The 23454-nt window shown below is 55.5% G+C and overlaps 2 protein-coding genes across 3 annotated transcripts; both read left to right on the top strand.

Moving 5' to 3' along the window:
- Positions 1-1881: 1881 nt before the first annotated feature.
- Positions 1882-9403, top strand: ST8SIA3 (ST8 alpha-N-acetyl-neuraminide alpha-2,8-sialyltransferase 3). Its single transcript, XM_058044365.1, has 4 exons — positions 1882-2083; positions 3035-3157; positions 4894-5451; positions 5625-9403. Exons 1-4 carry the CDS (start codon positions 1914-1916, stop codon positions 5905-5907), a joined length of 1134 nt encoding a protein of 377 aa, XP_057900348.1. The 5' UTR covers positions 1882-1913; the 3' UTR covers positions 5908-9403.
- A 3362-nt stretch (positions 9404-12765) lies between these two features.
- ONECUT2 (one cut homeobox 2) lies at positions 12766-22809 on the top strand. Of its 2 annotated transcripts, XM_058043851.1 has the most exons (3): positions 12823-12927; positions 12991-13903; positions 21494-22809. In XM_058043851.1, the coding sequence occupies exons 1-3, from the start codon at positions 12823-12825 to the stop codon at positions 21778-21780; spliced, it is 1305 nt and encodes a 434-aa protein (XP_057899834.1). In that variant the 3' UTR covers positions 21781-22809. The 2 variants fall into 2 exon arrangements, with proteins under 2 accessions (XP_057899833.1, XP_057899834.1); XM_058043850.1 differs by having other exon boundaries at positions 12766-13903.
- The last annotated feature ends 645 nt before the right edge of the window (positions 22810-23454 follow it).

A 23454-nucleotide genomic window follows, 5' to 3' on the forward strand; every position in this document is an offset into this window, starting at 1 on the left:
CCAAAACACCTTCACGAGGTCCTCCCAAATCTCTTTTGCATGGGCAGAATCAGGGGGAAAATGGGTCCAAACACAGGATCAGAGTGCCATCAATGTCCTTAGTCTGGCTGAGCTGTCCCCAAAAGCAGTGACACAACAGTGGTGCTGCTTCTCTTGTTGGCCATGTTGGATCGGAGCAGCCTGGTCCAGTGGAAGGTGTCCAGGGCAGGGGTTGGAACTGAATGGTCTTTCCCAGTCCAGTAGGTGTGAACTCTCCTGAAAGAGAAAAGCCAGGAGAGTGAACAGGACTGTGACACTACAGCTTCACAGTCTCACTCTGGGGTTTATTCCTACCGCAGGACTGTAGGTCAGAAACTACAGGAGATAATATTAAATGTTATAGAACTGATTCCTAAAATATTTAAAGCAAAAGTGTGCAGTTGGTTTATCCTGGGAAGCCTTGGATTCCACTGGGACAACATTATATCCATGTTGAAGGTGGGGACACCGTGCACTGGGTGGACAATAAGGGACACCAGGTGACAGCCACATAAAATGCCTATGTCCTGTCTTAAACCACTGCTATCTCCTGCATTCCCAGCCTTTTCTCTCGCTCCACCAAAGCCACAGGCATCCCACAGCAGCGGGATATAGACCTCAGGCTGTGCTCTGGCCCAACTCCCACTGCAGGCAGAACTTCACTGATGCAAACCCTGCGAGCTCCTCGTGTTCCTGCTCTTCAAAGAGAGCTCCGTGCATGGAGAGCAGTAGGAAATAGCCCAGAGCAAGGACGGGGCTACAAAGACAGGATCTATTATTTATGAGGCACTTCAGTGAACTCGGGGCTTGGAGGCAGAGTGGGCTGGGGGGGCACCTTTGTGAGGGGAAAAATGGAGTTTGAAGAAACACTGAGAGTGATGCAGCATGCAGAGGTCGTGCTCATGAGAGACATCCCTGGGAATGCAAAAGGCTCTCTTGGAGTTCACATGGGATTTGCTCTGTGGTTTAGGGGGCAGTTTAATGACCCATGCTCCAAACACCAGGCTTTTAAAGAGCAAGGGGTCTTCTGAGCTGGCTCAGAGTATACACTGCCCAGCACAGGCTCCAACAGCTCCGTATGTGCCACCCGGGATCTACGGTGTCACCCACCCAGACATGGGTCCCCAGCAGAGGCACAGGGTCCCCAGCAGAAGCACAGGGTCCCCAGTAAAAGCACAGGGTCCCCAGCAGAAGCACAGGGTCCCCAGCAGTCTAGGCCCCCCATGGCTGAGCCATGCTCTGCCCTCATGCATATCTGGGGGGTCCGTGGGGCCCAGGGGGGTCCCTGTGGCTGCCAGACTGGGCCACACAAGGTTTTGGGGGTCACTTGGGCACCCCAAGGCAGGGGGAAGGGTGGTCTGGGCACCTTAGGGTTGCTGGGGGAGCATTGGGGATGTCAGGGTGGGCACACTGGGGGGGAACTGCTGCGGAGGAGACCCCGAGGCTGTTGGGGGGTACTGGGGCTTTTGAGGGCACACTGGGGGCGAGAACTGCTGTGGAAGACACCCCGGGGCCGTTGGGGGGTGCTGCGGCTTTCCGGGGGGCACTGGGGCTTTTGAGGGCACACTGGGGACGCTGAGGGGACACCTGGTGTCGGTGGTGGGCCCGCTGGGGCCGGGGGTGGCACAGGGCCTTGCCGGGCCTCGCTGGGCCTGCCGGGGGTCACGGGGGCGCCGGGCTGCGCACGAGGCCGTCCGGCCGCGGCTGCCGGGGGAGCGGGGGGGCCGTGCGGGGCCGTGCGGGGCCGTGCGGGCGCTCCCGGCTGCCATTTCACCGCCCCGTCCCTCCATTTTCCCGCGAGCGCGGCGGAGCCGGCCCGGCCCCGGCCCCGCCGCCGCCCCCAATGTAGCGGCGCGGCCGCCCCGCACCCGCCCAGCCGCGGGGCCGCCTCCGGCATGCGGAGCTGCAAGATGGTGCGGGTGGCCAGCGTGCTGGGGCTCGTCATGCTCAGCGTGGCGCTGCTCATCCTGTCCCTCATCAGCTACGTCTCGCTCAAGAAGGACAACATCTTCGGGGCGCCCCGCGCCGCCGGGCCCCGCATGTACATGTTCCACGCGGGATTCCGGTGAGGCGCGGCCCGCCATGGCGGCCCGGGCCCGGCCCGGCCGGGCAGCGAGGGGGGCGCGGAGCGGGGCCGGACGGCGCCGGGAGCGGCCACGGCACGGGCCGGGCTGCGGGGAGGCGGGCGGGGGCACCGGCCCGGCCACGGCACGGCCACGGCACGGCGCCGGGCGCTCTCCGTGGTGCTGATGGCGGCGGCCGCGGGGGCGGGTCGGGCTCGGCCGGTAACGGGCTGCGGGTCTGTGGGGGTCTGTGTGTGTGGTTTGTGTGTGCACGTGTGCTGTGTGCTTGCGTGGGCGTCTCTGTGCCTGCGGGGGTGTCCTCATGGGTGCTGCACGCATGTCTCTATGTGTCTCCATGTGTGTGTGTGGGTGTCTCCGTGTGTGTTGCCATGGCTGCGCACGGGTGTCTCCATGTGTGTGCATGAGTGTCTCCATGTATGTGCGTGGGTGTCCCCATGTCTATCTGTGGGTGTCTCCATGTGTGTGCCTCCATGTGTCCCCATGTGTGTGCATGGCTGCCTCTGTGTCTCCATGCATTCCTATGTCGGTGCATGGATGTCTCCATGTGTGCAAGTTGCTGTCTCTGTGTCTCCACGTGTCCCCATGCATGTGCATGAATATCTCCATGTGCGTACATGGCTGTCTCTGTGTCTCCATGTGTCTCCATGGGTGTACATGTGTGTGCATGGCTGTGTCTGTGTCTCCATGTGTGTACATGTGTGTGCATGGGTATTTCTGTGTCTCCATGTGTTCCCATGTATGTACATCTGTATCTCTGTGTCTCCACGTGTGTACATATGTGAAAATTCCTGTCTCTATGACTCCACGTGTCCCCATGTGTATGCATGGGTATCTCTGTATCTCCATGTGTCTCCATCTGTGTGCATGGCTGTCTCTATGACTCCATGTGTCCCCATGTGTGTGCATGTTTTGGCGTCTGTGCCCACCTGCAGGTCTCAGTTCGCACTGAAGTTCCTGGACCCCTCGTTCGTGCCCCTCACCAACTCCCTGGGACAAGAGCTGCAGGACAAGCCCTCCAAGTGGGTGTTCAACCGGAGCGCCTTTGCCCACCAGAGGTGAGCCAGCACCTGGGCACTGGCCGGCCCGGCCGTGCCCTTCCCAGCGGCATTAAGGGAATGCAGCACCCTGCTAAGCACTCCGGGCAGCTAAGGCAACGCAGCACCCTGCTAAGTGCTCCGAGCTCTGAGGAATTTGCCAGAGGCAAGAGACAAAGGCTGAACCAGAGCTTTCCCCCAGACACTTGCAGCTGTCCCGAAAGACTTGATTATTTCAGAGCAGGACACCAGGCTGCAACACAGTTATTGTACTAGAACGTGACCCAGTTTCCTGGTGTGCAAGTGGAATTGTCATTACTCCAGGATAAATAGCAGTGGTTTAAGAGTGGAAGCATTTGGCCTGTAAAGCCATGAAAGGCTGTGCTCATGGAGGCCAGAGGCACACAGAGAAAGTTCCCAGCTGCTGGCAGTTCTGAGCAAGTGCAATGCTGCTCTGCCTCCAGCTCCGCTCCAGCTGCGGGGGCAGGCACACAGCTTTGTGCTCTTTATACATACATCTATTTGCTGATTGCATATATTTAGCATTTCTGTAAAAGAAAATAAAACCATGTAGCCATTTAGGACAGCTACTGCCATGTTGGACTGTAATTTTGTCCTGCCAAATGCCTGCTGGTTTAGGGGCTGCCTGGTGGCTCTGCTCACATGTCCCACCTGCGGAGCAGGAATCTGGCTCTGTGGCCAGGCAGGATGGGGCTGCTGCACCCCTCAGCGCAGGCTTTGGGCTCTTCTCCTCCCTTCAGGCCACAGTCCAAGGACAGCAGGACGAGTACTGCCCTTGGCACATAGTCCCATCTTTTCCCAGGATCTCCCAGGCTGTGTGGCAGTGACAGTGGCCCCCCTCGGTGCTGCTCCATCCCTGGCACCAGCAGCTCCATAAGCCTGCTCCTGTGCTACCCCTCGGATGATTTTAGCTGATGCCTCAAGGAGCTGCCTTTGCACTTGTCCGTCAGCCAGAACCCATAATTAGGGCACCCAGTGGGACTCCATTAATGCTCAGACATTGGAGGATGTGAGCTGGAGGAATGGTTGTTTGTTTTCCATAAACATAAGTAAATAAAGTCCTATTCGGTTTCTAATTTTATGCCCTGCAAGGGAAATTCCCAAGCAGGGTTGGTTTTGTTTGCTTTGTAAGTATCCCTAATAACCCTCCTAAAAGTGCTGCTGTGCTTGCCCAAATATGAATTAAGGAATTATATTTGCATAGATGGAGACAGTGACTGTCGCTTGGTTTTGTGATTGGAAGCTTGTTAATGAAAACATAAACATAAATATATATAAATTGTTTCCTGTCAATTCAGTTGGATATCCTGGGTTTGTTTCACGTGCCTTGTGGCTGCACCAGGAATGAGAGGCACACAGAGTCCCAGCAGAAAGCTGTGCCCACCCTGTGTCACTGCCCAGACAGTGGGGTTGTAATGGGAGCTGCACCCCTTGTCCTAAGCAGCCAATCCCAGATTTTAATCCTGACACTATTCCAAGAGGCACAGGCACAGCCTGAGCTGGCATCAGTAGGGACCAGCCAGTAAATCCAAGTGGACCTAAAAGTGAGGAGCCAGCTCCCTCATTCCCATCTATTTATATTGATTTAAAAGCCACTGCACCATGTTGCTCAGGAAACTACTTCAGTACACTTTAAATTAAAAAAAGGATAAACATAAGTCTAGGTGGCAAACAAATCCACTGCAAAAAAGGGTAAATAGAGCTCCTAGTTTTCTGCTATTTTGTTCTTGTTTTAGGCAAGAAATCCTTCAGCATGTTGACGTCATCAAAAACTTTTCTCTGATCAAGAGCAGCGTTCGGATCGGGCAGCTGATGCACTACGATTACTCCAGCCATAAGTATGTGTTTGCCATCAGCAATAACTTCAGGTCTCTGCTGCCTGACGTGTCTCCCATCATGAACAAGCACTACAACATCTGTGCCGTGGTCGGCAACAGCGGGATCCTGACCGGGAGCCAGTGCGGGCAGGAAATTGATAAATCGGATTTTGTCTTCCGCTGCAACTTTGCTCCGACCGAGGCTTTCCAGAAAGATGTTGGAAGGAAAACCAACCTTACCACCTTCAACCCCAGCATCCTGGAGAAGTATTACAACAACCTCTTGACCATTCAGGATCGCAACAACTTCTTTCTAAGTTTGAAAAAGCTGGACGGGGCCATCCTTTGGATCCCCGCTTTTTTCTTCCACACCTCGGCGACAGTCACAAGAACACTGGTTGACTTCTTTGTTGAGCACAGAGGGCAGCTAAAGGTCCAGCTGGCTTGGCCAGGAAATATCATGCAGCACGTTAACAGGTGGGTGGCCAAATACATCTGCTAACGATTTTCCCCCTCATGCCTGATGTGGGAGGCACATCTGGCTAGTCAGGAGCACTGCTTGCCAGAGCCACTGACATTTTGTGGTTGCTTCAGAACAGCCTCCAGCTACTTCTGAGCAGCCTGAGTCTGAGTCGCCCTTGTTTTCCCAGGTACTGGCGGAACAAGCACCTGTCCCCGAAGCGGCTGAGCACAGGTATCCTCATGTACACCCTGGCCTCGGCCATCTGTGACGAGATCCACCTGTATGGATTCTGGCCCTTCGCCTTCGACCCCAACACGCGGGAGGACCTCCCGTACCACTACTACGACAAGAAGGGAACCAAGTTCACCACCAAGTGGCAGGAGTCCCACCAGCTGCCTGCAGAGTTCCAGCTGCTCTACAGGATGCACGGTGAAGGACTGGCCAAACTCACCTTGTCGCATTGTGCCTAAGAACCTAAATCTTGAAGTGCCAAACAATTGTCTAAAAAAGTGCCCAAAACCAAATTAAACATTCTTCAGATAGAATTCTAAAAAGGAAACAAACCCACACTAGAATCTTTTCCATAATTTAAAGATGCTTTTTAGCTACTGCTCATCCAAGGTTTCAGCATATTTAGTGGTGCAGAAGCTTTTATCATGTTCTGTGGATGCGATTTGTGCAGCTGCAAAGTTGAAACATTTTGCATTTCTAGATAAGCCACTCAGTATGTTTTAATATCTGTTCATATTTTAGCATTCTACTAAATACCCTAAATAATTTTATTGTTCCTTGCCATTAGAGCTAGAAATGCTACTTTTAAAAGGTTTTGCTTCTTTTGTATCTGTTGCTGTCAATAGCTCAGCGTTGCCGTGGCCGATGGAGGAAGCCACTCGGAGTTCCAGCACATTGTCACGCGCAAGCTCCTCAGTGTGGATCCTGATTTCCACCACTTGGGTATTTTCCTATTTACTGAATTTTACATTTTTTAAAGAATAACAAGAAGAAGGTCACAAAGTGGCTCATACCTTAGCTAGGTGTTTATATCACTCTTGGAATACTTCAGTGTTTTAATTCCTTTTCGGGACAGATCCTAGTCCAGACTAGACAGATGGAGGCATGTCCATTCCCATCCAGCTGATGCTATTCTGTCATTTGATTTTAAACTTAAACCACCACAATATACAGAATTATGCTTATCTGGAGACCTATTTGGTGAGAAAAGCCCCAAACCTCATCCCTCTGCTTGGGCAGGGACTGGCAGGATGGGCAAAAATGGAAGCCAGGTGCTGGGATTTTTAAAACCGGTTTTTGTAGGGAAGTGAGCAGAGCTGGAGCGCAGGGAAGAGGCAATGCCATGACCAAATTTCCCCATTTATGTCTGTAACTTACCAGTCAGCCAGCTGGAGCAGCGTCCCCCTTTCCCCATCACCAGCAGCACTCCGAGGCAGACAGGGCAGCTGCTTCCTTGGCACCACAGGAAATCCATCTGTTTGGGGACAGGACAAACAATAGAGTCACTTACAGTTGGGGGGTGTTGGCCATTACGTGTCAGGATAAAGGAGCCTGGGAAATAACTGGGTTTCTTATGAATATTCTGGCAAGTATTTAACCATTTTTTACTGTTCTGAGTGAGAACTGACCCCACAATGACAGAAGATGCACAATCCAGTATTTTAAATGGCACAAGTTAATTTTCCTTAGCTTCTTTACCTGTGTTCAGACATAGGAGATGAGGAAGGAGATCTCCAGCACAGCACCCAAGCTGAGCAGCCCAGGCATGTCCTGGTGCCCACTGCAGCCAGGATGGGTCTCCCCAACACCCCTGGGTGGAGAAGGAGCTGGTGGCTTTCTCCTTCATTGGAAATACCCCACATTTCCCAGCTCATGGAGCCACAGTGGGGCAGTGGTGATGTCCCTCCAGTGCCAGCAAGGGCTGTGGGGTCACTGCCTCTGGGAGTGGTGGGGCTGGCAGTGACCAGGCACCACTGCAGGGACACTTCTCCATGTGCTGGAGCACACAGATGGTTTTGGCCCAAGCCAGAAATTGCACAGGGAAAGAAGAGCTCTGCTCTGGTCGTTACTGAAGCGCAGGAATGAATAATTTCTGCTATTGTTTCCTATGGAGCTGTACAACAGCCGTGCTGGTCGCTGAGGCCCATGGTAAAGCAGTGCCCAGCAACTCCAATCCTAAAGGCAAAGAGCCCACGGGGCAGAAGGGTCACCCCAAACCCTGAGGGACCCTTCTTGGCCTCTCTAAATGCCAGGTATTTTTATCAAGAGGCCTTTTACCAGTTTCCTGTGGGGACCCATCACTTCTCCTCAGCAAATTAAAGAAATGAGAGCTATTATCATTATACTGGCATGAAAGCGGGGAGCAGTGTGCTCCATACACTTCTGGAACCTCCCATGGTCCTGGAGAGGGGCAGAACCCCCTGCCAGTCCTGGCGTCACCACCAGAACTTTCCAAAAGCACAAAGAGGCACCAAATGCAAAGAAGGAAGCACAAAACTGACTGCAAATATTTGGAAATGGGAATACAGAAAAATTATTGACAGAATGCCATATTACATCATTGATTTTTAAGCAAAACTCCCCATCGATGCTCCAGACCCACATTGAACATTTCAGAATCATTGATTTTAATGGGGACTTCTGCCCCGTGATCGATGGCACAGCACAGCCCAAAGTAAATTGCTTCTTAGTATCAATATTCTTTTGCCCAAGCTTGTGCAAGGTGGAAAACCATCTCAAAGTGCACAGCTTTTGTTCTGCCAGGTGGGCTCTGAGGGAGAGGTGAGGATGGCAGGGGATGGACAAGACAGTGGCTGAGGAGGAGAGGCTCTTTGGGACTGCCTCTCTCCAGCACAAATGCCTTTGCATTAATAAAAAAGCATCTTTATTATTTATTGAATAGTTATTGACAAGGTGCTGGGGGCTGCCCTCCTCGCTCAGGACAGCCAGTGGCCCCTGCAAGTGGCATCACCTTCCCTCTCTTTGGCCCCAAACCTTCCTGCATGAATTGCTGATGGTTCAGGGAGAACTCTCCTTCCCATGACTGAATGTCTAGACAAGCCAACAGAGCTAATGCAGCGTGATCAATACCTGTAAGTACAAAACATTTGAGGCTCCAAAATCCAGACAAGTCCTCCTGAGCAGCTCCCTCTGTTGGGAGACCCTGCTTGGCCCTGGGCTGCCAGGACAGTGTCCAGTGGCAGCCACATTCCTCTCCAGCTCCTTTGCCAAGGGGCTGGGGGTGTACATAGGACTGGGAATACATGTTTCCTCTCTTCTTTCATACATCTTGGCTCTCTATTTTTGTTGCTTGCATCTCCTTGGTGAATGGTAGCAAGGCAGATGAAAACAGGCATTTAGCTACCAGGTTTAGTTGTAACACTAAGCCAAAAAGCAAGAGATTGTGAAACAGAGCTAACTGTGAATGGAGGCTGCAAAAACAGGGCAAATAGGAAAAAGCAGGTTTTCTGTAAATGAATGTGTCTTTATTTCAATGGCTCTACAGTTCAATGCCTGACGGAGTTGTTTTCGATAAAAAATATAAACATAAAAAAAAAAGAAAAAAATGCCATAATTGTAATAAAGGTTTCATTAGTAAGGGCCATACTAAAAGCATCGTTTATTTTTCAATGGCTGATGTTCATAAAGGGCCAGGGCACCTTTCAGGCGAGTGGTGGGAAGGACGCTGCAAGCGGATCTGCTCCAGCCCCATGACCACGGAGAGCCTTGGGACAGGGGCTGAGGGCTGGCACCAGGCTGTGTGTGTCCCCAGCCCAGGCTGGAGCACAGCACTTGGTGCCCTGGCTCCCCTCGGCACGAGCATCGGGGCTCGGGAGCTCTCAGTGTGATTCCGTGGTGAGATGTGCCTGCAGCATTGACTCATGTGCCATAACCTGATATTGAATGCATTGTTTTTAAATAAAATGGTTTCTTGTGCATTGGGAGTCTGTAAAACTCCACTGCCTCTGCTTCTTCCTTATTATTATTTCCCAAACTGCTCAGGGCCACAGATAGGTTTTACTGGAAAACTTCACCAGAGGAGTTGCCAAAAGTGTTGCTTAATGCTGCCTATATTTAATTATGCAGTGCAACAGGCTTGGTGTGATGGATCAAATTCTGCACTCCTGTGAAATAGGTGAAGATAAAAAGTGTGGGAATGTGGGCAGTGATTGGCTCAGGGTATTTGCTCATTAAGGTGAAATACATCCCCAGGAACATCTTACAGCCCGTTGCTGTTTCTTGTTCCAGGTGCCCTGCTGCTGGCTCCAGCACTGCACTGCCCTCACTGGCAGGAATTCTGCCGTGTGTTTTTAGGAGCTCACGTGAACTGCCAGGACCGAGTCCCCCAGGCTGGCAGGCACAGAAGCAGAGCCATGCCAGATGCTCTGTCTGTGCTGTGTCCCACCACTAACACCCACTACAGCCCATACATTGATCCTTGAGACCATTCTGGCAGAGAGGCAGGGATCTATAGTCCTATAACCCAATTTGGGGATGGGGATGGCATAGGAAAAATCCTTTCCTTCCTCTCCCGCTGGTAAATGTGAGGAAGGCTCTGCTGGCCATGGGTGCTGGGGCTGGAGGGTGCCAGTGGCCAGCATGCTTGAGCCCCCTGCCCCATGTCCAGCTCTGTCCTGAGGGGCTGCAGCTGCTCGCTCTGCAGAGAACGGGCTTGTGACAGCAGTTTCAAAATGCCAAAGAAAACACTTGCAACGATTGTTTGAAAGCAGGTGAAAATGACACCTGCAGGCCCTGGCCAGCTGCTTTAGAGGAGAGCTCTCTGTGCCTGTGCCGTGTCCTGCACTGAGGTGTCACCCTGCAGTCACCCTTTCCTGCGTGGTTTGGGTCAGGTGCGGGTGCTGCAGGACACTACAGAAAACCCCAGAGAACAAAAGAGGAGAGGAATTAAATTTCATATTCCCAGGGGAGCCGCAGCCCAAACCAGAGGGATGCTGGGCAAGAAAGCTCAGCCAGGCCAGGTCACTCCCCAGGTTTGTCCCAGCCTGCCATCCCTGGCCACCCCACCGCTGCCTCTTGGGGGGAGCAAGGACACCGGCGGTGGCAGGGGAGGCTGGCTGCAGGCAGACAGGAGAAGGGAAGCTAACAAAGAAACCCCCTCCTCCCTCCCCCAGGAGCAGGGACAGCCTCTGGCAAAGGCAGCCATGCAGGCAGGGAACGCTGTCCCGCTGGGCAGCCCCAGCTCGCTGGGCTGGAAGCAGCAGCAGCCCCCCGGCCCCCCGGCACCGCTCCTGCCCACCGTGCCCAGCTGCCAGCTCGGCTGCACCTTGTCCCGCCTGTGTTACAAAGGACACCCGGCACCCTCCTGCCTCCGGGGGCAGGCACTGCCCGTCAGATCGGACCCTCGGCTGCAGCTGCACCACGCAGTGATGTTTACACCTTGATTCCCAGGAAGGTTTTGAAATAGACTTGGAAAGACACCAGACTTAGACACTACGGTGTGTAACAAAACATCCTCAGGGGACACAGCCATCGGGTGCAGGTTTGGAAAGAAAAAGTCAAAGACCTGATGAATTTGTTGGAGAAGGAGAAGGCAAGGCAAGAGGAAAAGAGAGGAAAAGAGAGGAAAGGGGAGGGCACAGACACCAGCTCATGTGCGGCACCAGATCCCCATCAGGGTCTGCCCACCCACCCTCCTCCCGCCTGCCCACAAAGGCACCTCCGACTCAGGAGCGCTGCACTCGCCTCTTTTTTCTCCAAATCAACCGCAACTTTTGCCTTCCTTTAGGAAGGACAAAAAGATTTCACGCCTAAGTTGCCCTGAACAAAGGCACCTCACGCCAGAGCTTTCTTTTCTGTCTTCCTTTTTTTCCCCTCACCACAAGCTGGCAGCGGGAGCAGTAGCTGGGGTGGGGGGAACTCCACTTTATACCCGCCTGATAGTGCCAAAAAGCAGCTCAGAAAACCCCGTGAGCTCCAGAGACATTGTGATGACAGCATGGAAAGAAATTGATCATTATCCTTTGGGATCTAATCTGTAGGGAAACTGGGCCCTGTCATACACAACCTGTTTGCAAGGAGATACCAGGCGCTCTGGAGAGTGAGTGGCCTGATGATCGAGGGTCCAAAAGGTGACATTTCTACCCATTTCCCTCTTTTAGTTACCGGAAAGACCCAGTGGAGGTGGGACTTTCACAAATACGGGGACGGTTATCAGGGCCGAGATAAGGACTACACAAAACTCAAGGACACTCAGGGCTGCTGTTGCTGCTGCTGATTAAAGGAGAAGCAGCGAACTGCACGGCTGGGAGCAGCGGGCACAGCCCGACCCGGTGTGTCTGGGCACGGGGGCCCTGCACGGGCTGTACCATAGCAGGCAAGTCCCCGCTTGCCAGCTGCATGCCAGGGTGTGCTGTCCCCTCAGGTCCCGGTCCCTGTCCGCTCCCATCCGCGCTGCCCCTGTGCAGAGCCGCGCTGCCAGCCGTGCCCTGCGGAGCTGTGCGCTGCCCCTGCCAGGCGCGGGGCTGAGGGCGGCCCGGGGAACCGGCCCTTCCCTGGGATGAGGGGAGAGGGCCTGTCCGTGTGTGTGTGCACCGGGAGCGGGACCCCTCAGCCGTGTGCCAGCGGGGATGGCGGGCTCCTGGGACTCACCATCCACCCCCGGGTGAGGTACATTCATCACACCATAATAATGAGCCCGAATTCAGCCGCATTTAAGGAAACTAATAACCCATAACCAACAGCACAGATCAGCGCTGTACCTTGGTTTGCAGCAGCGGACAGGGAGGCAGCAGGGCCGGCTGTGTGCAGCGGGGCCCCGGGAGCCGCCGGCTGAGGGCTGGGCTGAGGGACCGGGGGATGCGGAGCCGCTTGCCGGGAGGAGAGCCGTGCGGCCGCCGCGCAGCCGGCACCGCATATCCCCGTGGCGGCGGTACGGGAGGAGCCCCGGCCGCTTCCGGGTCCGGTTCCAGGCCGATCCCGGGAGCTCCCGGCGGCACCGCACGCTACAAAGGCGGCGGAATCTTTATCGGACCCACCCTCCCCTCACGTCCCCTCACGTCCCCTCACGTCCCCTCACGGAGGCCACGCCCCCCGACCCTCAGCCCGCCAATGTTCCCGCGCGCCCGCCTTTCCCGCCCTTTCCACCGCCCTCACGCCCGCCCACCCGCGCCTCAAGCCCAGCCCCGCGGGCGCGGCCGGGGCGGAGCGGCCCCGGACAGCTCCCGCCGCCCGCAGACGGCGGCGGCGGCGGCAAGGCGAGGACATGGCGCGGGGCCGGCGCGGCGGGCCCGGCTGAGCCGCCGCTGCCCGCGGGGCGGGCGGCCCCGGGCCGCGGCGGCCGCCGCCCCGATGAGCGGATGAGGAGCGGGCGCGGCGGCCGGCGGTGCCTGGGCGGGGAACCGGGTGCGTGCGCCATGAACCCCGAGCTGGCGATGGAGCCGCTGGGCAGCCTGCACGGGGCGGCGGGGCACGAACCGGAGATGATGGGCAGCCCCAGCCCTCACCACGGCGGCCGCAGCGCGGGGCCGCTCCGGGTGCCGCCCCCCCCGCCGCCGCCGCCGCCGCCGCCGCCGCACCAGGAGCTGCCCCCCGCCGCCCGGCCCACCATGGTGCCCAGCATGGCCTCGCTGCTGGACGGCGCCGCCGAGTACCGGCCCGAGCTCTCCATCCCGCTGCACCACGCCATGAGCGTGCCCTGCGAGGCCTCGCCGCCCGGCATGGGCATGAGCGGCACCTACACCACGCTGACGCCGCTCCAGCCCCTGCCGCCCATCTCCGCCGTCTCCGACAAGTTCCACCACCCGCACGCCCACCCGCATGCCCACCACCACCACCACCACCAGCGCCTGCCGGGCAGCGGCGGCTTCGCGCTCATGCGGGACGAGCGCGGGCTGCCGGCCGTCAACAGCCTCTACGGGCCCTACAAGGAGGTGCCGGCCGTGGGGCAGAGCCTCTCGCCGCTGGGCAACGGGCTGGGCCCGCTCCCTGGCTCCCAGCAGGGCCTGCACGGCTACGGGCCGCCCGGCCACGACAAGATGCTGAGCCCCAACTTCGAGGCGCACGCGGCGATGCTGGCGCGGGGGGAGCAGCACCTGCCCCGGGGGCTGGGGACGCCCCCGGCCATGCTGCCGCCCCTGAACGGCGCGCACCACCCCGCGCCCCCCGGGCCGCCGCCGCCGCACGGCCCCGCGCTGCCCGCCGGCCGGGAGCGGCCGCCCCCCGCCGCCGGCCCGCAGGGGAGCGGCGCGGGGCAGCTGGAGGAGATCAACACCAAGGAGGTGGCACAAAGGATCACGGCGGAGCTGAAGCGCTACAGCATCCCGCAGGCCATCTTCGCCCAACGAGTGCTGTGCCGCTCCCAGGGGACCCTCTCGGACTTGCTGCGCAACCCCAAGCCTTGGAGTAAACTCAAGTCCGGCCGGGAGACGTTCCGCAGGATGTGGAAGTGGCTGCAGGAGCCGGAGTTCCAGAGGATGTCTGCCCTGCGGCTAGCAGGTAGGTGCAAGCCGGTGCCAGGCGGGGAGCGCAGCGCGACCCTCGGAGCGCAGCGCCGAGCGGCCGGCCGGCCCCGCAGTGTGTCCTCCGCCGGCCCGGCCCGGCCGCTTCCCCGCTCCGCCGTGAACCGCGGGGCTGTGCGCAGCTAGCCGGTCCCCTCCTCCCGCGGCACCGCGCACCCCGGTTGTGTCCGGCGGGGCTGTGAGGGGCTCGGGGGCGGCGGAGAGGCGCGCTCCGCTGCCACGGCCGGGCGGCGGGGCCGGGGCCGCTCTCCAGGGCCGGGTGCTGAAGGTGCGCGCTCGGCACCGCACCGCGCTCTCCGTGAGCGTCCCTCCTGCGGGTGCCGGACGCACCGCGGGGCCGGGCGGGGGCTCCGCGTCCCGGGACAGGCGGGGCCGGTGGGAGCGGGCGGGGGCCGGACCCCGCGCAGCCCCCGCGGCCCCGGCCCGGCCGCATTGTCCGCGGAGGCCGCGCGGGCGCCCCCTGGCGCGGTCGCGGGGCGCCGCAGCCCCCATTGTTCTGCGGGGGCCGCGGGGGGGGCGCGGGCAGCGATCCCCGGTACCAACCCCCGGTACCGATCTCCGGTACCGGCCCTCGCACCGCCCCCGGCAGCGCCCACACCCGAGGGCAGCGGGACAGACCCGGCGAGAGCTGAGGCCGCGCGGGTGCGCCCGCGGCGCGGTGGGTGCCCGGTGGTGCCCCCTCGGCCGGTCCCGCGCGGGTGCGGACCGGGCCCTGCCGTGGAGCACGGCCGGAGCTGCCTTCCCGCTCCCCGGGAACCGCGCAACCCTGGACGTGGGAGTATAAGGACACGGGGGACTGTGGCACGGGCAGACACGCGTGGGACAAACCGCAGCATAGGGTGGGGGCCAGGGGCCGGGGCGCTCTGCTCTGACAGCGACGAAAATCCCGGGATATTTGTGCCACCGAGACCGCCCTTCTTTTATTCCAATTGATCCCGACGAGGGCAGATCGTTTCCCAGTGGGCAGGTACACAGCGGGCTGTTGCCAGGGCTGCCCGCCTTGCCGGCCCAGCCGGAGGGCTCTGAGGGGCCCCGGGGGTCTCTCCGGTGGGGAGATGGGCACAGGGAGTTCCCTCACGAGGGGCAGCTGCCGGAGAGGCTGGGATGCGGCGGAGCAGGGCGAACAGGAGCCATGCATGATTGATGGCCTTAATCCCTGGCCGACCTCTGAGCAGAGGTGCTGCGGGTTAAACACCCACGGCCTGGGGTCTCCAGAACGCCGTGGAGAGTGCTCGGTCTCTCTGGGATGCGGGGCAGTCCCGGTTCGGGACAGGGACGCTGATCCCCTGCTCGGCTCTAGCGCTGACTGCAAACTCGGCTGTCCCTCCCAGCAGCCGCGGGCATCCGGCTCCTCTGTGCTTGCGGCCAGGGGAAGGTGCCGGGCTCTGATCGGGGCGTCAGAGCGACACAAGGGGCTCGGGTTTTTTGCCGAGCACGCGGTGATGTCGCCTTCACAAACAAACGTGTATCGAGAGGGAAATCGATGCAGATAATGTTTAGAAGATTAAAAGAGCATTAATGCTGGCAACAGGAGCATCAACGCGTGGACCCAGTTTTCATTGATCTGGAACCTGAGCCGGCTCATTTCCAGTAACGTGGCTGGTGCTTTTCCTTCCCAGCACTGGTCCCGGGTGGGGGTTCCCCGTGGAGCCCTGCATATAGAGCAGAAAATCAGGAATCACAGCTGCATGCAGAGTTATGCCTGTAGAATTTTGGGTCTCTGCTTTACCAGGCCCCCTGAATGCCTCTGCATCTAGGAGTAAAGTTTGGAGAGAGCTCAGGTGCTAAGTGGCCGTGGACTCCCCATGGAGCGGGAAAGACCTTTGCAAATTACCTTTCCCTTCAGAAAATCGATTATTTTAATTTCCTTTTATTACCATGTGTGAATATGCGGCCCCATTGCCTCAGTGCTTCCTTCTCCCCCTTTGCTCGCTTGCTTAAATCTCCCTGAGCATGGGGAAAAAAGCCACAAGTATTTCAGGTGTTTAAAAACAAAAAATACCCATCAGCCACCCACCCCAAGTGGGGTGCAAATCTGCTGTCCTTGAAGGGAAATCCCCCTCTCCCTGTGGGAGCAGTAGCAATGCGGGTGTGATCAGCATTTTTTCTTATTGTAGAAGATATATAGTGTTGTCTATCCTATTCTAACCGAATCCGATGTAATGTTATTGTTTCTGTGCTCATTGTCCTTTCTCGGGGGTCTTTAGGAGCCCTCTGTCGGGGCGCTGTGGGCGTTCTGGCGGGGCAGTTCCGCGGGCACAGTCCCGGTGCCCGAGCGGGGCAGAGCGGGGCCGCCTCGGCACGGCTCCGGGAGAGCCCCGACGGACAATCCGTACACTTCTGCGGGGTCAGCAGAGCGCCCCGCCGCCTGTTTCCCTTCTGCCGTGCCTTATTGATGATGAAACGCTTTTGTAGCGAAACACCATCAGCGGTTCCTTAGCGCGGAGCTGCCCGATCCCGCTCCGCGCTCTGCCCTGTCAGTACCACGGAGAGCGGCGGAAAGGGACCGGAGCAGGGGCGGAGGGAAGGGAGGAGGAGCGCGGGAGCAGCAGCGAGGCGGGACCGCGGGGTCCCCTGTGCCCGGCGAGCCGTGCGTGGCAGTGCCACATGCCAGGGCTCAGCCCTGCACCCCCAGGTGCCCCAGCCGAGGAGAGGGTGCCATAGTGAGGAGTGGGCTGTGCACACTTGTCCGCCCATCCTCTGCCTCTTTGTGCCCCACCAAAGGTTTCTTCCCTGGATTTTGAGACTGTTTTGTTGTCTGCATCCCCAGCTAAAAATTAGGCATGATAACATCTGTATCAGGCACGTTACCTATTTATAAAGCTATTTCTTAGTGCTGAACTAAATATACAGGTATGTAAAGGTTCTTTGAAAGGTGCTTAGTGGCTTGAAATATCGGTGCTCTCTTCAGCTATAGATTAGTGGTTGTGTTTGAGCAATCCATGCGGTAAATTGTGGTGCTGGCTGATAAATTGTATTTCTCATGTACCAACTTTCCGAAATCATCCCCTGCCCCAGCTCTTTGTTCCACATCATTTCTGAAGGCGTTTCTGCCACACAGAAATCTGAATCCTGTTTTTGCAAAGCAAACGAGTTTTATCAGTTTCTTGATTATTTGATGAAGTTCATTCTGAGTACATTTTGGCTTAAATGCATTTCTGTATTTTCTCCCCTACTTTTTAAAAGAAACAATTAATTTGCCATCAAGTGTTACTCATTCTGAAGCTGTTTTCCTTAGAAGATTTTCCCCTCAGCATCTCTTTTTTTTTTTCCCTGTATCTCTTGCCCATCACTGTTTCACCTGAAATATCCCAGTCTCAAGTGTTCCTCTCCAGCTGAAAATTGCCACAATTCACTTTTGTAGAGGAATGCATAGAGGTGAGAACATTTTTGCCAACAGGATTATTTCCCAGTAACTGGTGTCGGTCCTTCCCACCCTCTGTAGGAGTGTTTTTGCTCCGCGCTGTTTTTGCTCCCGGGTGCTCATCCTTGGTGCTCCTCCCTGGTGCTGTTCACAAACCCTTGTCCGGGATGTTGCTGCCATCCAGCAGCTGCAGGAGCTGTTCCTTCCCTCCCAATTAGCCATTACAGGGAGATGACAAGCGTCCTGCAGTCCCCGGCACGGCTGTGCCGGGCTCGGAGCACTAAAGCAGCAGCCGCTCATCAGAGCAGCTCCCCTGGAGCCGCCTTCAGAGTGCACACGGGGCTCTGCAGGTGTGCCGAGAATGGAGCTCCGGGCTGAAAGGGACTGCAGGCATCGCTTGTCCTCACAGCCTGCCCCTTTCTTCGGCATCTCCAGAGGGGGATTTTTTACCTAAGCGATCTCTTCCAGGGCTTACAGGTACAAAAAACCCTTAATGACTGGCCTTAATCTCACTTTTTGTCTTCTAAACCCTTTGCTTCTCATCTTATCCCCACTAGACACAGCGAAGAAGAACACTCCCTTCCTTCTGATAGCAATCTGTTTGTATTTAAGGCTCCCATCCTGTCTCCTGTCTTCTCTGGAAAAAGCCCATCATACCTGGGCGATGAATATGCAGGGAAAACACTATATCCAACGGGACAGATAATACATCTCTTTTTCCAAGGTAAAAGATTTTGTATCTAGCTCTATCCATCTTGCAGACTTTTACATAAAAGGCTCTCTGATTTATAGAGGGGTTTGCACACAGAAATCATACCAAACAGACTAATCTCAAATGGGTTTGGTGATAACATCAGCCAGACAACTCGCTGATGGCAGAGAGAAATGCAATCAAAAAAGAAATTGGAGTGTTTTGGGGTTGTTTGGGGGTTTTGAGCTATAAAATCAAACTGCTCCGTTGTGAAAAAAGGGACTCAAACCACTGGTAAATGCTGCTCAGAGGAATTATTAGACAAGCGATAGAGGCTGGCAGGTTCCCAAAACGCAAATTGTCTCCAAGACCAAAATATCTGTCAGTAAGCAGGGAACATATTTATGAGCAGCGGTGATTTTCCAGCAGTTCTCATCCCCTCATAATGGGATGGGAGCACGAGGCATTAAGCTTTGGCAGGCAGCACTGGGCTGCAGGAGGTGGAGGCAGAGCAGAGGAGGGCTTCCCACACACCTTCTCCTCTGTGCTGGGAGGAAACAGCAGGTGGGGTACCAAGAGAACACCTTCCTGGTGTGAACTTCTCAGAGCACCGCAGGAACCCTGGATCTCCAAACAGGGAACACCTCGCCATTACAGTGGATGAGCGAGCAGATCTTCCCTGGAAGAGCAGAATTAACTTTGTGCTACACATCCAATCTGTTTTTTGGGATAAATGCCATCAAGGACATTCCTAGGGTTTCCAAAATGAGGAGTTTGGTGTGTGTGCAGCAGCAGGGATGAGCAGCAGAGGCTGCCCACCCCGACAATGTGATTATTTGCATCTTCATTCTGATTGCTCCTTGTTCCATAATGATTTTGTACACAGCGGAGTACTTAACCTAATTTGTATTGATCTCAATCGCTCTCATTCGTGCATACTTAATTCAGAGAGGTAATCAAATTGATTTCTGAGGCCTAGTTTTTAAAAGATTGTAGTAACAGGGATATACAAAGGGTTGCTTTAAGTGAATCACAGCAAGAGAAAAACATTTTAAATCTTTATAAAATGTTTTGATGGTCATTTCATTGTGTTCAGTATTACCAGAGTAATTACATTTCCCTCTCACTGAGTCCTCTCCAAAATCGAATAGAGGAGCAGTTTTAGTTCCATCAGACAGATAACTGGGTTTGGGTGACTTTGCACCCACACAAACCACACGGGCAGATCAATATTCACCACTTGTCCTTAGGAACAGTGGGGAGTGAGGACATACTGCCGGACTGAGGGAACATTGCTCTCTGCTTGGCTCCTGCTTAGCCCCTGCTCTTTGTTTCGTGGCTGCAGGGGGCTCACAGGGTGGGATTGAGCTGAGCACTAGAGCTTCTCGGTATTTTTCAGGACTTCTGGCATTTTGGAATGCCTGGGCTGGCTAGGTTCCTCTCTTGTGGGGAAGAAAATGGAAAATCAGAGTCATTGTTGCAGAAAGTCAGGGAAATTCAGTGTGATGATACTCTGGGTGTCACAGTGCAGTGTCAGGTCCCTGCATCCTCCTAATGCCCTGCAAGTTGTGGGGCTCCACCTTGGTCCATCTAAGGGAAGCAGCACTGGCCCCAGTTCTGAGCAGTTCCTGTTGTTTCTATTGAAGAGCATCTTTAATCCAATGCAGAAGAAAAAACTTTTCTTTTATATTTTTATGTATATTTTTTCCACAGTTACGGCTTTCAGTTCTTGCCGGTTGTCCATTTTCTTCCATAAGATATGTTCAGGTTTAACCACAGCTAATAAATCAAATTGTGCTTAGAATCCAGATGGTCTCTTCCCTTCCCTCTGCTGTTAAAACCTTTCTCTTTCTTCCCGGAAAATCACTTGATTTTATTAGAGTGCTCACCCCATTTTTCTCTGCTGAGAGATGCACGTCAGGCGCAGCATTTGCCTTTGTGGGGCCTTTTCAAGAGCAAACTCAACAGTTCAAGGAAAGTATTTACTGAATGCATCAAAAAGCACATACCTCTGCATTATTTATTATCAGATACCAATAACTGTAAAACGCAGAGTATCTCAGGACATAAATTAGTGATGGTAGGAAACACTCCACTCGTCCCAGTGTCCTGGAACCGATTAGGAGCTGCAGCAAAGATGCTGCTGCTCATCATGTCCCCAGCACCAGGGACATCACCTCCTGGATTCTGGACACGTGGCCAAGTGAACCCAGCTTAACATCTGCTTTTTCAGCTCAGACAGGCAGCTGGATGTTATCTGTGCAGTGTCAGGGGTGCACTCAGAGGGCCCAAACCCTTCCCTCCTGCTGCCTGTGGGATAATGGCCTTGGAGAGGTGAGTCTGGCCACTGGGGCCAGGGGCAGGCTGCCGCTGATGCTCACAGGAGCATCCCTGCTGCTTCCTGCTGCCGCGGTGTGCTGGGAACGTTCACCACAGCCCCTGTCTGCTTTCAGCCCGACTCTCAGGACCAGCCTTCTCTTGTGCTTTGGGGTGCTTTGAGGTCTGACATTCACCTCCCTCCCAGAAGCAGCTCGGCTGCAGCCACTGGAATTTGGCAGCTGGGAGGGGTCAGGGTCAGCCACTCCATGAAAATCCCCCAGTTTCCTGCAGAAATGCTCTGAGGTCCTGTCCCTGCATGGAAGGAGACAGTCAGTGCCACAGTGGCTGAGCCAGGCTCCACACAGGTACAGCCCTGACTGGGTTAATCACAGACATTTCCACAGTCTGATTTTTACTTTTGGGCCAGCTTCATTTCACGTTCCAGACCTGCAGAATTATTTAACAGGGCTGCTTAAAACCCGCCCGCTTATCAATTCTCTGGGCTCATTTTGTCCCAGCACATTACCTAACCATGTCAACATATGGATTTTCTCTCTGTGCCCGCTGCAGACGGCCTGGGCAGGCTATTTTTAAGTGTGGGTGTGCTCCGGCAGTGGTATTGGTTTCAGCACTTGCTGTTCTCTCTCTGCTAATAAATACAGAGCAGCTATTAATACGAATGGGGTTTAGGATCCATTAGCAGGGCTCAGCGATGGCCCAGCACTGCTGCCCTGCGTGACCTGAGCTCTGAGGCTGGCTTCACCCTCGGGACATGCCCCGGGAAGGGGACAGGCCTGGGAGCGGTGCCCTGGGGTGCTGGCACTGCAGGGGAGGAGCAGGGCAGGGCCAGGTGAGCCAGGGCCTGCCCTGGGAGCTCCCTGGTGCTTTTTCCCCTTGGTGCTCACGCAAAGTTGCTGCTACTGGAGCTTTGACTGGGGTTTGCTTTGGGCTGTTTCAAGGGACTAAACTAACGTACAGCTGTTATTCCTGGCTATTGAGAGGTACTGGGGATGTAAAAGCAATGCAGCCCACTGGATTCCTCTGGGAGCCCTCCGGTGCCACGTGCCAGCGTGGTGCTGGCTCAGCTGGTGACATTGCCCGCACCGTGTGACAGTGCCTGCCATCAGGGTGGCTGGCAGGGTCTGTGGGCACCACCCTGACGCTTTCTCTCTGTCTCTGCCACCCCCTCCCAGCCTGCAAACGCAAAGAGCAAGAGCCCAACAAAGAGCGGAACAACTCCCAGAAGAAATCCCGCCTGGTTTTCACGGACCTCCAGCGCCGAACGCTTTTCGCCATCTTCAAGGAGAACAAGCGTCCCTCCAAAGAAATGCAGATCACCATCTCCCAGCAGCTGGGCCTGGAGCTCACCACCGTCAGCAACTTCTTCATGAACGCGCGCCGGCGCAGCCTGGAGAAGTGGCAGGACGACCTGAGCTCCGGGGGCTCCTCCTCGGCGCCCAGCACCTGCACCAAGGCGTGAGGGGCGCGGCGCGGCCGGCACAGCGCGGAGAGCAGCGTGGCCCCGCGCCCGTGACTAAAGCACAATCCCCGCAACCAAGCCCAGCCCGGCTGGTCCCACTCCTACGGCTCCTCTCAGTCTTAGCAGGCGCAGGCTCCACTTTAACCTCTCTATGCTCAGGACAGGCGAAGCAGGTCTGAAACGTAGGGGAGTTGTTCTTGAGGCAGGTTTCTCCTGAGCCCCGGGTTTCCGTGGCCGGCCCGGCAGCCTCCCGTGCCCGGCGCCTGCTGTGTGCTGGCCACACCACCCTGCGGCCACACGACAACGGAGCACAAAGTCGGATACTAAAAACCCAAGACCCTGTTTTTAAACTCAGGCATGGTTTTTTGTTAGGTGTTTTAGGGAAAGATCAGATTTGAGGTTTTTTTGGTCGGTTTTTTAGTTTAATTTAATCAGCTTGTTCTTGGACAGAAAAGTTCAGTTCTCTTGAGCTCGAAGCATCAAGCACAAAGCCGGTAGCTCCAGCCACAGCCCAGCCCTGGGCTGCCCAGCGTGGCTGTGCCAGCTGCAGCCTGATATCCCGGGAACACCGCACGAGCCTCAAGCACAGCTGGCAGTTCCTCACAAGCTCTGTGCTTGTACCTAAGGCACACTCAGGAGGTCGATGGAACTGCTACAGTTCATGGAGCAAACACTATGTTTTGGAACTTAGATTAATTTACATTATTACATCCTTTTTAGTTTCTGGGAATCTGGTTTCTCCTCGGCAACAGCTGTTACCGAAACCTTTTCAGCGTTCAGTGTATTTTTGTTCATTTTATCAGTATTTTATGGTACTTTCAAGCAGGAAAAGAAACAGAAACAAGCCCTTCAGATGCCACTGACCGTTTCAGATGTGCCGCGTTTAGCTCTATCGCATCCCTAAGTTCCTTTTCCCTGCCAGCTCGCCGAGCCGGCAGGAACACAGCACACCAAAGAGACAGGATTTCTGCAAGCCAAAGATGTTTATACCTTGCCATTTGTCCTTGTGGCCGCAGGTGCGGGTGGCTGGCTGGCACCGGGGGGCCTGGCGAGCCCCAGGCCCTCTCTGCCGCCCTGGCGGCGGCCGCCGGCTGCTGACCGGCCTGGGCTCCGCCACAGACACTTGAGACTTTTTTATGTACTATTAATCGAAACCAAAGAAACGTTTTCTGCACCTACTTCTTCTGCAACAAACTGTTCCATTGAAAGATAAAATAAAAATTTAAAAAAAAAAATACCAAGGAAGCATGTCAGGAAGCAAACGAGTCCCACACTGTGTTCTACAAACATCTCGGACGTTTTCGGAAGCAGATCTCAAAGAAAGGGTTGACAAGAATGAGAACAAAGCAAAGCCAGTACAATTGCTGCTTCATTTGACAACTCAAGTCCTCTTAAAGTCGAAGATTGTCTTTAATTTGTGCCTATGCAGTTTTTTCAAAAGAACAAGGAACAGAGCAACCAAAACCTCAACAGCTACAATACCAAAGATGAGGATTCTCACTACTTGTGTTTCAGTTTGTTTCTCCTCTTGCACGACTAATGCACATAACCCCACTGATCTCTGGACAGGTAACCACTCGTGAGTCTCCATGCAGCCAGAAGGGTGGGTTCTTTTCTGTTTTCCCTCTTTCTGCCCCACATGGCACCTCTCTGAGAGCTGCATGGACTCCAAGT

The sequence above is a fragment of the Melospiza georgiana genome, chromosome Z (genome assembly GCF_028018845.1).
Source record: "Melospiza georgiana isolate bMelGeo1 chromosome Z, bMelGeo1.pri, whole genome shotgun sequence".
Taxonomy (NCBI): domain Eukaryota; kingdom Metazoa; phylum Chordata; class Aves; order Passeriformes; family Passerellidae; genus Melospiza; species Melospiza georgiana.